Here is an 18,014-nt window from a genome sequence, read left to right as displayed (position 1 = left end):
CAACAGCTAAAAGGACAAGAAGACTTTAGAATAAACAGCAAACACCTTCCCTGCACTGCTTTGACTCCAGCTGGAAAAGCAGCACATTGGCCAGGGCTGACAGCAATGTCAGAGCCTCACAGCGCTGCTTGAAGCTGCTGACAGGAATCTTGATGTTCATAAAGGCCCCTCCATCCCCCAGTGCACTGATGAGGCTGCAAGTGCAGGGAATGCAGCAGGCATTAAGGCAGTGACAGCTTTGCCATGGTAGGAGGTGGCTGTGCAACACCCCGAGGTGCAACTGCAGCCCCAGCAGCCCTGGATGCACAGCAGGCACACCAAAGCCTGCACTGCAGCCTACATGAACACAGAACACACACCTGACTGCAGGAACTCCTGTCCCTACAGCCAAACTGGCACAGGCACACTCCAGCTGAGTGCCATGGGGATCTCTGTGCCTGGGGGGGAACTGTGTGTCTGTATACATCAGCAATGGTAAAGAAAAATAGGTGGCAGAAATATTATCTGTTCTCTATTTGCAGGACTGTCTGAAAGATTAAGGCACCCTTGCTCCCAATTAAGTGTGATGGGAGGGCCTAGGCAAACATTTAGGACAAGTAACATTATGTTAAATATAATTATTTTGCAAATTAAAGACAGAAGTATTAACAAAACCCCAAATAATAGTACCTTTGGGATTTGGAATTTCAATTAAAAGATAATGTTTTCTTCTGCTAAGTACTCCATGCAGATCTGAAGTTGACAACACTGGTTTAGGAAAAAAGCATTGATTTTTTTTCAATGCAAACAGTATCTGTGTTCTAAATGTAACTCGTATTCAAATAAATAAATAGAATTATCTTTTAGAATATCGAACTTTTTTCTGGGTTGAAAATAATTTCCAGAGCTAGTCAGAAAAGGTTTCCTCCCTTTCTTTACCCCTTTTCACTGACTGGAATTTGTACTCTAAAAAACAAAACATAATGCAACTGATGTTTTTCATTTCTGAGATGAGACAGAGATGCCTTCTTTGTCACCTTGGCAGGGGAGGAAGTAGAAGGGGGGAAGAAACATATCAGGCAGACTATGTCAAAAACAATGGTGATCTATGATAGCAATTGGCTGCACTTGCAAAGCTGAGTAAGCAGAAAGATGTGTGAGCATTATTGGCCCCTGTAGAATAAAACAGAAAACAGAGACTATAAAACCCCAAGTTCAAATGGGCAAACACACAACTCATTATACAATGCACAAAAAGGGAGTTTTTACATGTTTACACGATGTTTACATTTTGAATAAAGGCTCTGAACACCCATCTTTGCTGAGAGACCCACAGACACAATATAAATCCATTTCTCCTTTCTCAAGAACTCAGAACAATTGTTTTCAAAGTGAGATTTCTCCAACATCCTCCCCCAAAGCAGTGCTCTAAAATCAACAAAGAAGATGCAAGCAATGAAATAGATGGAAGAAAAGTCTCTGTATAGGCATAAGCTATCCAAGGAAGAGGCAAATTTCTCTTCTCTCCTTAGGCAAACACGTGGGAGCCTGGCTGCTGGCTTTTATAAGCACTGGGAGCAGTTAGGGACTCAAATCACCAGAGATACTTGTCAAAACAACAGTCAGAGAGCACAGGCAGCAGCAGATTAACTCCTTCATAGCTGCTGCCTACAGCACTGGGCTCCCAGCAGCCGAGTCTGCAGCTCAGAGGAATAGGATATGGAAGGGGACAGGGCACACAGGGAGAGGCATCTGGGGCTGCACTGCGGAAGGGGGAGTTGATGGGGGAGGAGAAGGGGAAATCAAACCTATATTTCACCCTCCCCACCTCATATACATACAACCTTCTTTTTCAGGAGGGGAAGGTTCTTGTAGGAGGGCTCACTTTCACATAATAAATCCCCCAACCTCAAGCTTTGCCAACAGAACGTACTTTTCAGCACAGGGACTATAACATTTACATTTGTGCTGCAAAATTAGCAGAGTTTCTGGAACAAAACCAGAACCAAGGGAATGTTCACACCTGTCACGGTTTGTTTTCCCTCAGAAATGTCAACACAGGCTGAGACTTTTCAACTCCAGCTGGTCTCTGTAGCTGCTCCGAAGGCGACGATCCATTACACTGGCGTGCACATGCACACATGCCGTGTTGTGGCATAACACTGAACTAATTGTGACCAACATCCAGCATTAATGAGACTTCTCAGTCCTGCTGGAGAAGACAGCTTCAGGGGTAAAAAAAAATACAAATGAACAAACCAAAAAAACCTGGACCACACATGTGTAGTATTGAGCATCACTTCTGTCTCCACTGAAGCAAAATCACAGCAGAAGATTTCCAATTTGCTGTTCAGGGATTATCCCTAAACAACTTCAAAATTAGTTCAAATTGCTTGCCTCTGAAATATAGTTCTCTGCCTGTGGATGCCTAAGCTATATTGTTAAACAAGTCTATCAAGATAAATGCAGCTCAGCTAAGCACAGATTTTTGACAAAGACATTGCATCCCTTTCTGATGCTCTCCAACAGACCCCTCTGGCATGACTTCACTCTGAGCCAAAAACAGTAGCACTCTACAGCACATCCAGGAAACACAGATCCCATTTTAAACCAGAGTTAGGCAACTTCAGGTAACTAATAAGCTTCTAAAAATGCTCCCAGAATAAGTTAAATACTGACCAGGGCTAGTTCACTTTCCCCTAAAAAAAAGGTCAAGATCCAAGCAAACCACTGAATTACTTTGCTCAGCTACCCACTTATTTTTTGATACTCTGGTAGGACTATGCCCATGAACTTCCTCAGATGTGCCTTTTAGACACAGGCTTGTAGAGAAAATAAAACCACAGCTCCCAAACTGTCAGACAGAGAAGACAAAGTGACATTCCTCTTTTCACCTCAGTACAACCCTGCTGTTAGCAGCAAGATGCACCCTAAAGAGACCAAAATACTCCAAGCCACAAACCCGGGCAATGACCACAGCAGCACTGCTGGATGCCACGCCTGCCACTTCCAGCCCACCTCCTGGAAGTCTCAGCAGCTTGATGGAAACTCTCCTTTGGTGGTGTCTCTTCCATTGCACTTCCACTCCAAACTGTTGCATAAAACTGGTAAAGTAGGTAAGGCAGTGATGTAAAACAAAGGAGTGATGTAAAGCAGTTATTCCCCTCCACAGATAAGAGGCCTTTACACAAGTTGACAGTGCTTTTAAACTCTCATCAACACAGAATCCCATTCCCAAAGCCCATTAGCAGGCCTTCTCTCTGACAAGCCTACTCTCAGCCACCCAGGTGTAAAGTTCCTACCTTGTGTAGCCCAGAAAATGCTGACAGGTGCAGAAGCCACATCCTTGCTCTTCACCCAGCTGTTGTTGCGGTGCCTACTCCACGCCGAGATGACACAGAAATAATCCCCTCTGTCACTCTCTGAAGTCCACTGGATTCTCAAACTGAAGGTGTCAGCAGACTTTTTAGACAAGATGATTTCCCCGTTCTGAATCCGCTCTCTGCCCCTGTCCCCAGGCAGCAGAGCCCAGTCTGCATCCATGGAAGCCAGCAGCTCCTCTGGCACCACGTCGTCACCGGGCAGGCGCTGCCTGTAGTACCAGGACACGGTGAAGCGGATGTTTGCTTCCGTGTCCTGGACGTTCGTGATCCTGCAGTTCAGCTCTGTGGGGTCATCTGAAAACTTGGGTGTTTTAGAGGCATTCAGGAACACGTCATAGTCTGGCTCTGCAGGAGAGGAAACGCAGAAGAAGCAGGTTAGGAGCTACAGGAAGGGAGAAAACGTCAAACTTAATTAAAAGATATACTAACTTCTAACATCCAGTTTTAGCATCCAATCTGAGTGCCACAATATGCATTTTTCTTACAAGACCTTGGAACTTTGATTCTGGTTCTCAGACTTGCACCTCTCTGACACAGGTACACCTAAGTCTGCATTTCCAAGCAAGACACTCCATTTCATAGGTCTAGTCAGACCATTTCAGAAAAATCGGGACTAATATATCTTGTTGAGCAAAATAATTCCCTCCTTTAGGTCTGCCCCCAAGAACCCACCTGTGGATTCCACTTCAATCCAACCAACCACTTTCTGCACCTGTCAAATGCCTGGCCCAGCCTGCAGCAGGACACTGGTTATCCTCTAGCTTTGGACTGATTAGAGACATCCCATTCTCCCAAAATCTCTCCAGAATAAGAGGCCATCTCCCATCTTGAAAAGCCTTCTTTTCCACACTTAACCATCCCATTGTGTCTCTACAACAGTTTAAGAATGGTAAAAAACAGCCAAACAGTTCACCCACCCAGACACCCAAAACAGGGGACTCGAAACACCACTGGCACTGGCCAGAGGCAGCACCAAGAGCTGAGCACAGTAAATTTCAGAGGTCAGCAGTTTAAATACTACCTAGATCAATAAATACTAAGTAGGATAAGAGCTGAAGATGTGTAGATCAGAAAAAAGCTTCACAGTCTGAATAGAGAAGTATGTGCTGTGCAGCTGTGAGGCTGGAATATCTCAGGCTGGAAAATTAGTGCCAGAGTTTCATGGGTTAAGAATGGGGCTGTTGTATTTAAATCTGAAATAGCTGGCTGCCCAAAGCCTAAAAGCGATAAGGGAGCCGCATGACTATTTTCTCTCAGACTACAGAGATAGTAAAGGAAAAAGATTACAGCAAGAACCTCACACCACAAAGGAAATACATATTTATTTACTAGTATTAGAATATTTTTGTCTTGCTGTCTACTATAATTCAGAAAAATGACCAGCTTCCCAACTGTTCAGCCAATACTCATCACACGGCTTTTACAGCCTAACTGTATTCAGCACTCTGTATTTATTTCCTGCTTTATGTTTTACTTGGCATTTTGCCCTCCTAGAAACAATTAACTGAAGCTATAATTGGGACAAAGAAGGCAATCCAAGGCTAAAACTTAGGCTTAACTCACCAACAAGCCATGATAATAAAGCATCTTAATAGAACTGCTGCGGAAACTCTGTGTGCATATGCACTTTTGGACTTGAGATGCAAAGGATAAAAACAATTGTAGCAAACAAGCTACAATTCTGCTGCTTCTATGTCAGCCTGCAGAAAAGATCTCTCACCAGTGTCCTTGCATCTAGCAAGAACAAGGGCAGCAATACACACCAGACCCCAGAGAATCTGTTAATACTGGTGGTGAGTTTCTGTGACATTAGGCAACATAAAATTATAAAAGCACTGCTTACAAAGACTGTGGTACCTACTACCAGTAAGCATGTGAAGATTTCTGCACATTTTCAGGGCAAGACAAAATAAAAAGAAAATGTACAGAATTTTGCTACAACCAAAGCATAGATTATTAATGACGGCCCCTTAGACCCTACAGCTATACTTCTCTTCTTTTCTCACTCACAAAAGAGTAGTTTACTCCAGGGCCTCATGATGTATTGCTCACACTCTACAACTCTTTTACCATTCCCCCTTTGCCACGCCTTCCCCTCAAAAAGAAGGTATTCAAGACCAACTATTATTTTCATAGCAACAAAGACTATGAAAGCAGATGCACTTCTCTAGACAGGGGCACACGAAGGAGAAAGCCACAAGAATCCCACGTTCTCAGAAAATTGCTTGAGGTTTGTTTTATTTGTGGGCAGGGGAAGGACCCTAAGAAGAGAGTTTCTCTTTGATAGCACCACTCCAGATAGGCGCTTCGCCCTGACAGACACTCTAACAGAGGATTTAGAAAGAATAAAAGGCTGGCTGGATAAACCTCATTCCTCCACTCTGTCAGCTGTCAAAGAACAGCCTTACTGACAATTCAATGACTTAATACTCCAGGAGCTCTTAACTTCCATTAAGGAGGAGGAGTTGGTAAATTCTGGATGCAGTTGAAAACCTCAAACACCGAAAATTTATTCTGCTTTCCCTCTCCCTAGCAACCAAGCATCTGCATCTGGTGAAAAGCAGATTTTATTTTCTCTGGTTCCCAAATAATGCTAAATTAGAATGGAAAGAGTAAAGAGAAGTCCTGCAAGTACAGGGATGACAAGAGAGCACAGCGTGCAAGCGCATGTGTACACACATGGACACATGTACATGACTGCATGTGCACACAAGTGGGAAAAGGAGGGAGCACTCACAAGTTCAATGTGCAATGTGAATGGCTGAATGAGGACAGGAAATGAAGACATTAATCACTTGTGCACTTTAGTACACATTACAAGTGTACTTGGAGACGGCCACGGCTCAGCTGCTCTGCACAATGCTAAAATGCAACATTTAAAGTAATTGTTGATCGGATTTAACCTCATGGCACAGCTATTTATTGCTGAAAAACAGGCTCTCTATATGCTAGCCTCATTCAGCACTTTCATGTTGGAGGAGCTCTGCCTTTGTAACTGGATAGTACCACCAGTTTCTCATGACAAGAGGATCTGAAAGGGTACATTGAAAGGGTTTGGGCCTGCATGCTTGCCTCCAGTCAGAGCTGGGAACAGGCACCAAGCACTACAGCTCTGCCAGTTCACATCCAGCTTCATTCATGCTTCCAATATCACCGATACCTTGTACAATTTAGCAGGTGCACATACCTTACCTACACCATTCTGCAACAACATCCTGAGTATCACTGCCTCTAAATTGAAGCTATTATCTCCTCAAGAATAAACTACAGAACAGATTGGGTAGGCTGACAAATCTAGACCTATCTGTAAAACAATAGGCTTTTTAAGAAGTTTTACTGGAGTTGCATTTTTAGTAATTCTCCCAGGTAACTTTACTTCTAAGGATATTTGCATAAAGAGAAATACATGTGAGAGAGAGATCCCTACATAGAGATAATAGATGCAAACAAGAGAAACATTTGTGCAGAAGAGATTCTGCAAGGTCCTCTCCCTTTTCTGACGGGGCCAAGGATTGAGGGATACATTACCCATGAAGTCTGACAGCACAATCACTCACCCAGTGCTATCACCACCACACTGACTGGTGCAGAGGTCCTCTCCACCACCTTATGCCAGCTCCCATTGTGCAGTGGCACCCAGATAGCAGCTTCACAAAAGTAGTAGCCAGAGTCCTCCACATCCACATCACGCACCAAGAGGCGGTAGGAGTTCCTGTCCACATGGCTGAGGCTGATGAGAGTTGAATCACTGACAACAGAATCGTGGTCCATGCTCAGCAAGAGCTGAGCACCTGACAAGGTGTCATCAGGTGATGCAGAAAAATACCACATCACCTCTGCTTGGAATATACCACTTCTGTCTGTTGTGATGTTGCATGTAAGATCCAGGGAGTCTCTTTCGGTCACAGACACATTGCTGGTTGAGATGACCACATCTAGAGCTTGGAAAGAGAGACACAAAAATTCAAACAAAATTTTTTTTTATTTGTTACTTTTAATAAACATAGTTCACTCTCACATTCTATAACAGGAGCTTCTCAACAGGCTCAGTAGCCCAACCTTCAAATGCCTATTGGATATTGAGCCGAGTGATCTATTCCAAGGGCAATACACATTACCAGTCAAGCAAGGGATATGTGATGAGGGCAGAGGGGAGAAAGGAAGGGAGAACAGCATTTTTATAACCCAACAGCAACTGGTCCATGAAGGCTTTGTCTCATCCACAGAATGCATATCACCTCTGCACAGCAGGAAAATGTGTCCAGAATTTTTCAGTCTCACAGGAGGGTCAAAATATTTTGGGACTATGCCTCAGAAGACCAAGCATCTAGAAAAATCACTAGGAACTACATTGGAACTCAACATGGTTTCTGCTGACATTTTTGAGCTCCTTGAACAGAGCAAATCTAGATGAGAAGCACCCATGGCCACATGTTGGAGTCCTGGCTGACCTCAGGTGTGCTGCAAAAACATGAAATGGAAGCAAACAGAAGGCAGCAGTAACTCCCTATACTGCTGATTTCTGCACTTACTGCTCAGAACAACACACACTGGGGACTTCAAAACAACACCAACAGCCACTCCAAACATACTCAGCAACCACTGGCCTGTGAATATTTCTAATATACATATCACATATGGTCATGGCCAGCATTCAAACAAGACTAGATACAGAATATTAAAAAGAAAACCATGGAATCACAGAGTCAAGACCAGGCTACCACGTGTCTTCACTGGCTTATTCACTCGTTCTACACTGCCTGAAGATTAGATCTGGGTCTCAGTGCAGCACCATTCCCACAGTGTGTAATGCAGCTACTAAAGCCTCCACTGAGGCCAGTGGACAGGGCTGCTATATAGCAGTGGCTCTTCTCAGCACGAGCAAGAACAGAGATACCTGCTTTAAACCAGCAGCTGTGTCTCTGCTGAGATTAGTGACTTCTATGTAAAACCATGTTCTACCACATAATAGTTCCCCATCTGCATAAACTTCCTTGGACTATCATCTGGAATGGACAACACATGAAGGCTAGAGCCAAACTGAGTAGTCAGAACTATTGCCAATAAAACCAAGCAATGCTCAATCTCACCCCTCACCACCTGATAACACAGAGCAGTCAAACTGGACAGAGGATAGCAGGCCGCACCTGAGTGCTGAAACCAAATCCAGATGAATCTCTTACTGGGACTTGCCTTGGGACTGTCTTATCATGGGATTAAAATCAGTAGGAAAGCCTAGCTAATTTAACAGACTAATACCAGAATGCAAACTAAGACTCATCTGCAAGGTTAAGAGCAGCAATTCTCCAAGCAACATTTCTGTCTTCATGAAAGTGATGGGCATTCACAATCTGGCAATATATGCACATAGAGGGACTTGGAGAGAGTTTACCCATAGGCATATAACCATTTACATCTCAAGTTCTTTTAGCATGTGAGTGCAGAGATTTCAGATGTCAGCACAAGATGCTCTTCAAGTCCTTCTACAGAATGTGTATACAGAATAACCCATCCCCTTTAGCATAACTTTAAAAAAGCCTTCATGCCCCTGATATAGTGCCAGTGCTGTAATCATTGAGTTTAAAATGAAGGCGAAAAACCCAAAGAAAAACAAACAAAAAACCCCACAAGAAACAAACCACACATCCAAACCACATCAAAAAACTGTACCACTGCTGGTCTTGGCCAGCCTCACGCTGTTTTCAGCCACTGATTAAACTCCACCTACTTAAACCAAACACTGAAAAAGTGTGACAAAATCAAGAATTACAGCTCTTAATTAGGCAAGCTCTGTGTCAGCAGAGAGTGCCTGCAAGCTTAGCTGTGCAACAGACACCCTGAAAAAGAGGGGGCAGATTGATCCAGTCAAATTTTACAGCCTAAGTACCACCAAGACACTAAAACTACATCCAAATGAGCCAATCAAAAAAACCCAGACTTTTGAGTTCTCCCTATAGTGATTAAAGGATTGCAAAAATGAAAAGATACCCTTCCTGTCTGAACACTTCTAAAATACTGTGATAATTTCATATTTCTGAAGGACCATCACTGCCTGTTTTTCCACCTATTGAGTGATAAGGTGCATCACCCCCACTCTCCCTCCTGCAACCAGCAGTGATAATGCTAATGCAATCAAGTGCTTAGTGCATCTAGTCCTGAAATCTGTCTGGGCAGGGATATCTGGATATGCTCAGCACAGCGCTGCATGTATTTTTGTCTCCTTAGCCAAGCATGCAATGATGTGTTTAACAGAACCATTACTGTCCTAGACCCCTGCCAACAGAGCAGAGCAATCAGACCAGTGATAAAAAATCATTGGGTAATTTGCCCTGTTAAATTATCACTGCCTTCCTCCTTTCTCTTGATCTTTCCACACTATTTTAATAAACAGCATACAGAAGAGCTCCACATCTACCACTAAATCACAAGCCATTTCACAGGGGAAGTGCAGTTGTTTAATGCTATGGAACCCTGCGTTAATAAGAGCAGAGGGAAGGCTTTGGAGGACCAGGTGTTAAATATAATGTTTATTTTAAAAATATTTTTAAAAATATATAAAAAACCATGAGCACTCTGAAGTGAATGAAGGATGAGATAAAATCTGCGTCTAGGCATCTAAGAGGTTCCAGGCAATCCTTCCATGCCTTTTTCTACAAAATAAAGCTAGAAAAATTATGTCACAGATTTAACAGATGTGAAAAATGCATGTATTTTATGACTGGCTTTTCACAAATATTAAAATTAATATTATATGTGTTGTGTTAGAAAGTAATGCTGTATTAATTCTTTAAGGACTGTGTTAAATATAGTTTTAGGTTATAGAAAATGTTAAAATAGAAACTATGCTATGTAGGATACTTTTTTTAAAGAAAGGACTCGCAGCGAGATAGCAGCAACAGGACACCTAAATCTTTCAGAGAAAGAGAATCTATTGCCCTCTTATCAGAAGAAACTAATTTCTTCCCGCCTCAAAGGTGCTGTCAGGATTCGGAGGAAGAAGCTGATGATGACCAGACAGAATCCTGTATTTATATGGAATTTATGCATCATGTATGAAGTGTATCAATATGCAACAGGCTATTGCTTTTAAGGGTTAATCCTTTGTTAACGTGTGTCCTTTTTTGGGCTTGTGCTGCCCAGAAAAAGGTACCCAGACGTCCGTAACTCTTTGTATTTATTGTCTCATATTGTCCTGATTCAAATTGTCCAAATTGTTATTACTCTAACTGCATTACTATTTTTTATAACCATTTTATTACTATTAAACTTTTAAAATTTTAAAAACAAGTGATTGGCACTTTTCACAACAGGCCAGCTATCCAAACAGCACTCCAGGCTCTGCTGGAATGCACCCTCGCTTCGTTCAGCTGACCCCAAAGCACCGGAGCCTGGACAAAGCCCACCAGGAGCACTCACCGGTCCTCTGGATGGACACAGTGGCGATCTCCACGCTCTTCTCCTGGATCTTCTGCCACGAGCCGTCCGCCCCTCTCACCCACTCACTCACGAGGCAGCGGTAGGCCCCGCTGTCCGCAGAGGAGGCCTGGGACACGGAGAGCCGGTACGTGTCATTGGCTCCCGGTGCCCGGCGGAGGTGCCCGCTGCGGTAGCGCTCCTCGTAGCCTGGGCCCGGCTGGAACTTGCCCTCGTGAGTCAAAGACAGGATGTCCCGCCAAGAGGAGCTGCTCTTGACCTGCCAGGTGACGTGCAGGTGGGTGTGCTCCGGGGAGGTGGTGGTCGCTGAGCAGCGCAGCTTGAAGGAGTCGCCCTCAGACAGCCGGAGAGACGTGGAGGAACGAGCTTTGGAGCTGCTCACGGACAAGCCGTCGGAAATCACTATTCGGGAAGAAAAAAACCCCAAACGATACAAGCATCATAAAACAGAATCAAGTAGAGAACACCCACAGTGAGCTGTTCAGATGTGAGGCAATAAAACCACCACAGAGCAACACCTTGCCAATCATTCCTTCTCCCACACATAAATATATTCCAGGAAGAAGGAAATTCAGCTGAAAAAGCACTAAAGGAAGTGCTCTGGTTTAAACAAGACAAGACAAGAATTCATTTATCCTTCCACTCACTTTAGTTTCTCATCCAAACATCATCATTTTGACTATTCCCATACAAAACTAATCTTGATATTCATGTGAATAAAAAATAAAATATGGGAAAAGAAATAGTGTCTAAATTTAATACTGAAAAATGCTAAGTGATAGAGCACTAGGACAAGACTGTAGTATCAACATGCTATAAAGGAGAAAAGGAAGATTACTTCCTTCATACAGAGAGATCCCTAAATGACACTAAAACTGAGAGAGAAGGCAGCCTGTGGTTTTTACCTGAACATAGCTTCTCTACCAAGAGGATTAGGGACATGAAATATTTGCAGACATCTTCAGAAAACCCACCACTTGGTGTTTTATTTACATATTTACTAGACAGAAAAAAAAAAAGTGGTGTTTATAGTAAACAGCCTCTCTTCACTTCTTCACCTCACTTGCCTTTGCTATCGTATTTCCCAATTTTAAATTCTGGCTTTAGGAGAATTGAAGAGGAATAAGAAGAAGAAAAGAAACGAAAAATCACAATGATCATAAACAACAGAAAATCAACATTCTTAAGGGTACATCTATAATCAATATCAAAAACAAATTTAAAGCACACCTCACTCTTCAGAAATACCTTTCACTTGGACCTCTGCATCATAATTTCCCTGAACGGTGGCATCAGTGCTGGGCGTGGAACATTTGTATCTCCCTTGGTCAGCTGGCTGGATGTTCCTAATCACAAGTTCCACAGCATCGTTGCTGCTCCGTCTCAGTTTGATATCCCCGCGGCCCACGCGTTTTTGGTACTCCTCAGAGGTGAAGGTAGAATCCCAGGTACTCACTATCCGCATGAAGTCAGTGTCCCGGGAGAACTCCCAGTCAAAGTTCTGCTCACTGGGTCCGTCATAGTCACTAACGCTGCACGGGATCGCCACCTCCGTGCCCACCACTCGAATGAGGGGACCTTTGGGCACTCTCACAATGCGCCCTCTGCAGAAAGCTGGGCAGGAGAAAGGAGAATAGGGCACAGTTAAGGAGAGGCTTCAACCAGAAAAACACCAAAAATTAAACATGCCAAGGCTGGGCATCCCACTCTGCAGAAAGCAAGAGCTAGTAAGAGCAATATTTCCCATTAACATTTCATCTCACTAAAGAAAGAGCCTCTAAACACACCATTTTTAGTGTGGGCAATCTTTTTTTCGCTGCTTATCTAATACCACATGAGGTAACAAAGTACTAATTGAGAGAAAACTGTAAAGAAAGGAAAAAAAAGAACAGAATTAGCCATAGATCCAATGGATAACAGTTTCTCTAGTACAAGGCAAGTGCTACGTAAGATGTTTAAACAACATTAATAAGTGGTTTTCATTACTACAATGAGAGCATAATCTAATCAGGAATTTTTTAAGACTTCTGCTGATACCACTAGAGAGTCTGAAGTAGGAAATTAATTCTCCCGTAGATTGAGGGCCATGAGAATTTTAAGCTGACATTCTCCCAAAATGAGTATAGTCACAGCTGCCCTAAAGGGTCATGGCTTCTCAAACACAGGTGAGATTCCTTGCCCTCCAAATTGATTCAAAAGGAAGAACTGATTATAATGGACACAGTTTGCTTGAGTGGATTTCTGCAACCACAAGTTTGCTCTCTGGTGAAGGCCCAGAAGCTGGGAGTGTGAGCAGAGCAGGCTCCCTCCAAAGCAGAGGAACACACAGTGCTCAGACTGTGTTTTCTGGGACCGTCTCACCAGAAGGAAAGGACAACAGCAGTTTTCTGCAGAAGCTGGCAAAGCAGAATGTTATGCTCCAGGCAGAAGTGTGAACCACTTAAACAAGCCAGAGGACCTGGCAGAGACACAGCAAGAGACTCTTCTGGTTGATTTGGCTCTGTAGTCCAGAGAATAACCCCAGCAGCTGCACATGGATTTTGGCAGGTCCTTGCTACTCCAAAGAGCAAACTGCTTTGATTCATAGTTCCAACCACAGAAATCTCTTAAAAGATGAGTACTACTAAACTCAGCCTCCAAACACAAACAGCTTACTGCATCCCACCACCTCCATATCCATAGCAAAATATTTTAACGGCCAGGTAGAACAGAAGCCAGAACACTGAAAGACAGCTCTTGATACAACCAAGAACACATCTAACAACAACAAAAGCAATTGGACCAAAAAATTGATCTGAGATACCTCAGAGGAAAAGACTAATTTAAACAAACAACCCCCCAACACACAAAGTACAGCATCTCACATCTGCTACAATTCACCAGTCCATTGCAAAAGCCACCAGCTAGTGACATGAGCACCAATGTATTTGCTGAGCCTTTCCCTCCTATCACTCTGCTCATCTTCTTGCTGTAGATTGGGACTCCACTTGCTGGCTTAGGCTCATCATGCCAATGGGTGTCCAAGCGTGGGCAGAAGAGTCTTGTGAAGAGAAATCCCCACTGGGGAATCTGCTATAATGCACAGCTTGTCCACTCCAGAGCAGTGTGAAGAAGGATGTGTTAAAGAATAAGATTTTTGTGGGCATTTAAAAACTACACAAGGAGCTGTACACACTGAGCATAACTGCAAGAGAAAAAGTCTAATTTTATTTGCAGTTATAGTTCAGCAAACAGGTGAACCAAGGACTAAAATTGCCCAGTTCAGAACTGCTACCATGCCTTTTGCTTTGCAGGCTCTTCATGTGTACAGACTCAGTCATAATAGTCCAATTTCCTCACTGCCATGACCTTCTGTATTCAACATTAGTACTTCATTAAACTTATTTGTAATGCAGACTGGGGTTAATCTCCTACCCCTTCTATCCCTCCCAGAAGACTGTTATATACCTGATCAAGTGATTGACTAGTCCTAATAAGGAAGGTGGACTTTGCTGCACCATTCACATGTGCATTGGAGAGGAAAACCTCCACTGACAATGTACTGTTCCATAGACAGATGTCTTCAAGGACACATCTCCTAACCCAAGCACCATGCTAAAATCCTAAAATCATCCACGGAGAAAAACAATCAACAAAAAATAAAGCAAGCTACAGGGCTCTGATATACTTCCTCACAAAGTCTTAAGCTGCATTCAATCCTTCAACTTATCCTCTTACAGAAAGCACTAACAGCAGCAGGTAAGCTTTAAAGCCTGACAGTCAAACCAGCTTCCAGCAAACCACTGTGAGAAGTCAGCTCAGGATCCTGCCTGAGGGCACTCTTCAAGCACTGACATCTCTCTAGAAAATACTCTCTGGTGACACTAAAACAAGCAGACAACACTGTTCTGCATGTGTCTTCAAACTGTAGACCCACATACCGTGCACTGCACTAATCCAATCTAGAGGTGACAAAGGCATGACTAATGTGGCAAGGGCTGCACATTTGTGTTTGAGATTAGCACCGACATCTCGGTTTCTCTTCTTCCAAGGTCACTAAAGACCTTTCGACACTAAATGAAGGTAGGGGGTGATTAGCACCTTCCTACAAAAAGGCAAACCAAAGTGAAAGCTAGGAGCACAGGGAGTCCTCACCAGATCTGTAAAGTCACGACTATCCCCCTCCCACAAACAATTCCAATTCCTGCTTAACCCAGGGCTGGAAGGAAGGCAGTGGAACAGACTGCAGGAGAGAAGAGGGATGAGGTGTAACAGAATTTTATACTTTCCAAACAACTACATTTGTTATTGCTACGATAAATCAGGATTCTGGTAAGTCAGGAGAAGAGGCAACATCACCAAATAAGAGATTGAGAACTTCCTGCAGAGCAGCTGTCCCGCCCTTCCCACAGTGAGGAGGAGTGTGCACAGGGCAGGCACTCCAAGGGTAAGCTGCATTTCTAAGTGACCCAGCAGGCTGTGAATTCAAGGTTCTGTCTTTGGTCCTGCAGCAAGGCTATCCCTAGAGGCTAAACAAGGTGATCTTTGCCGTGCATTAGGGATTAACATTTCACGTAACTGTGGCAGAAGCAGCTACAGCCACAGTGCTACAGACACCGATCTTGGCAAAAGGTGAGCTTCATATTACTCTGGTAGATAAGTGAGGAGCTTTTGCAAATATTTTATTCTTACAGAGCCCTGTGTTAATTACATACACCCCCTCACCTTCCCAGAGCAATCATGATACAAGAGCTCAAAACTACGTAAATTTATTGGAAACATTTATTTTCATGACACCCAATATATTGCACTGTTAATATAAGGTGACAGGTTCTTGATGAATTCATCTGAATCCCATTTAACTATAGAAACAGATGGAGGAAGACAAAACAATGTATACACTAGTGACAGAAAACAACAGATCTTTGACAAATCTGTATTTCTCAGTATCACTGATCCCACCAAAGAGCTTAATTTAGTGAGAACTCAGTAATTGGATCTGAGTTAGTGTTGGACATCAAATTTTCTAAAGCCCAAGATTAACCGCTAAATTCAAAATTTTATTTTTATTGAGTTACCAGACCACCAGATGAAATTGCAAGGAACTGTTTTCCAAAACAAAAGGTAATAGAGCCCCTGCAAGGAGGGCAGCACACAAACACAAGGCATGGGATGTATTCCTTGGGTTCATGAAACATGTGACTGCACCACCTTTTGCAGGGCTGGGCCAGAAACAGACAAATGTGAGACAATCACAGAACCCTCGTGGGTATTTGTCAAGCACTTGATTAGAGGATTCTCCCACCGGAATGCATAAAATACTACACCAGCAACATGGAGAAAGTGTGGCTCAAGGTAGAATAATAATACACTGGGGTCTGCCATGTTAGTAAGACAGGGGCAAGACAGCTCAGACATAGCCCAAGCAGCTTTGAGATAGTATTTTTTCCCTAGCAATGGTTTATAAATTTGTCCCACCACCCAGATGCACCACCACACTGCTGGCATTAAATGAAATCCTTCCAAAAGGAGAACAAGGAAAGCAGATGATTGAATAGATAGGTTGTGAAGTTAATCCAAGTATAAATAGTAACCTGTCATTTTTAGGATAACCAAGAAAACAAGGCAGCAAAATTGTGCAGGACCTACAGAACAGGCAGTCTGTTTAAAATCTCAACAAGCTACAAAACTCCTCAAGGAAAGGGCTTGGTTAAGGATTTCCCCTTGCACTGGGGACATTGGGAAAGTCTTCTAGGAGCTTCTTTTTCATATATATTTTGCATCTACATATCACTTACGAAAGGACAAGATGAAAAGTAACCCGTGGAGTCGTCCACAAGGCTGAGAAGGTATTGTTGTTGCAAAGAACACGCTTGTGCTTCAGCACTCTCTTTCACAAGGTGCTTCCTCCAGCCTGCACTAAGACAGCTCTCCCTAATAAGAAAACATGTTCTCATAGCAGCCCGGAGAAGGAGGTCGCCGCCACATCCGCCAGCTGAAGGAAAATGCAATCTGACATGCAGTAGGAAGCCAATTAAAGTCAAAAAAGTAAGAGCTAACGAATGAGTAAATTGGCTCAGACTAAGCACTCGAGCCTCTGCATCAGAAAGACTTGGAACACACAGTCCAGCTCCTCAACCAAGGCAGTCACAGGAGACACAGCGACAACTTTGCTGACGCCTTTCATCTCAAAAGAGCTTTCCGAACAAAAGGTTGTTTCATTTGCCAACCGAACATTACCATGTCTGGAAGGAAATACCCAGCAGCCCTTTCAAATTCACAACAGTTTATGACAGGAAAAAAAATACTGCAGCCGACTTTGCAAATGGTGGTAACGATGCTCCCTCCCTGAACTCCTCCATCTATTTCCAGTCAAAGCAACACTTGCTGCAGCACTGTGGGAGTGAGTGGGCTGAGCAGGGGCAACCCTTCCTGTGCCACACTGAGTGTGAGCAATGAATCCCCTACCATTAAGGCTATTTCTAGCAAAATCCCAAACCTCTCACTTCTGTACTGAACTGCTTAAGTACAGCGTTCACGATGTGTAAAGCCATTTTCCAAACTAAAGAAAAAAAGTTATTTTTGCCTATTTTTTTTTTTAGCCCACCAGAGTCACACCCACTCAAACACTCTTCCTCCATTTTCAAAAAAGAAATTATCAGGCTCCTGATGGAAAGCATTCAGCAACTTTCCCTAGCGAGCAGGCAGGTGAAGGGACAGGCAGCATGCCACACATTCACAGCCTCTCCTCTCAGGAAGGAGAGCCAAAGCATATCAACACAGGAGATGATAATCCTTATCTCCAATCTGCCCCTCTTCCCCTTGCCTATCCTCCCAGCTTCAATTATAATCAGGCAGCCATACATCAAGAATGTCATCAGTGACTATCTGGGAGAGAAAGAACAAGTTATACCAAACATGCCTACAATGTTTGAAAATCTTTCAAAACTTTCAATAATTGTTACAGCAATTGTTTTTTTAATATATAATTAACATGATTTTCCTAGAAGAGGCACATTTAAACAAACATTTTACTTTGGCATTTCCTCCACTTTTTAAATGCAGTCAATTACATTTTCTATGCTACGCTGTGTAGTCTGAGAGGAAAAATCAGAGATTAAGCAGAAAAGGAAAGTTCTTGAAGAACCAGAAAGGCAACTAACTATCAAAATTTCTGTATTAGTCTCAAAAAGAGAAGGAAAAAACCAAAACTAAGTGAGATCCTTTATCATTCCTGAT

The 18,014-nt window shown here is 43.1% G+C and overlaps 1 protein-coding gene across 1 annotated transcript in view; it reads right to left on the bottom strand.

The window, feature by feature from the left end:
* The window catches only part of PTGFRN (prostaglandin F2 receptor inhibitor), a 41,486-nt gene extending 25,969 nt beyond the window's left edge, over nt 1-15,517 (bottom strand). Inside the window, exons 1-5 of the mRNA XM_031058114.1 lie at nt 15,501-15,517; nt 12,045-12,451; nt 10,779-11,198; nt 6,920-7,303; nt 3,282-3,707 (exon numbers count right to left, since the gene is read on the bottom strand). Coding sequence (XP_030913974.1) covers nt 3,282-3,707; nt 6,920-7,303; nt 10,779-11,198; nt 12,045-12,451; nt 15,501-15,517 — 1,654 coding nt within the window. The remainder of the gene's footprint in view (nt 1-3,281; nt 3,708-6,919; nt 7,304-10,778; nt 11,199-12,044; nt 12,452-15,500) is intronic.
* Between the last annotated feature and the right edge of the window lie 2,497 nt (nt 15,518-18,014).

Source organism: Geospiza fortis, unplaced genomic scaffold, assembly GCF_000277835.1.
Source record: "Geospiza fortis unplaced genomic scaffold, GeoFor_1.0 scaffold72, whole genome shotgun sequence".
Lineage (NCBI taxonomy): Eukaryota > Metazoa > Chordata > Aves > Passeriformes > Thraupidae > Geospiza > Geospiza fortis.
The sequence above is the reverse complement of the archived record's forward strand: the minus strand, read 5'-3'. Positions and strand labels throughout refer to the sequence as shown.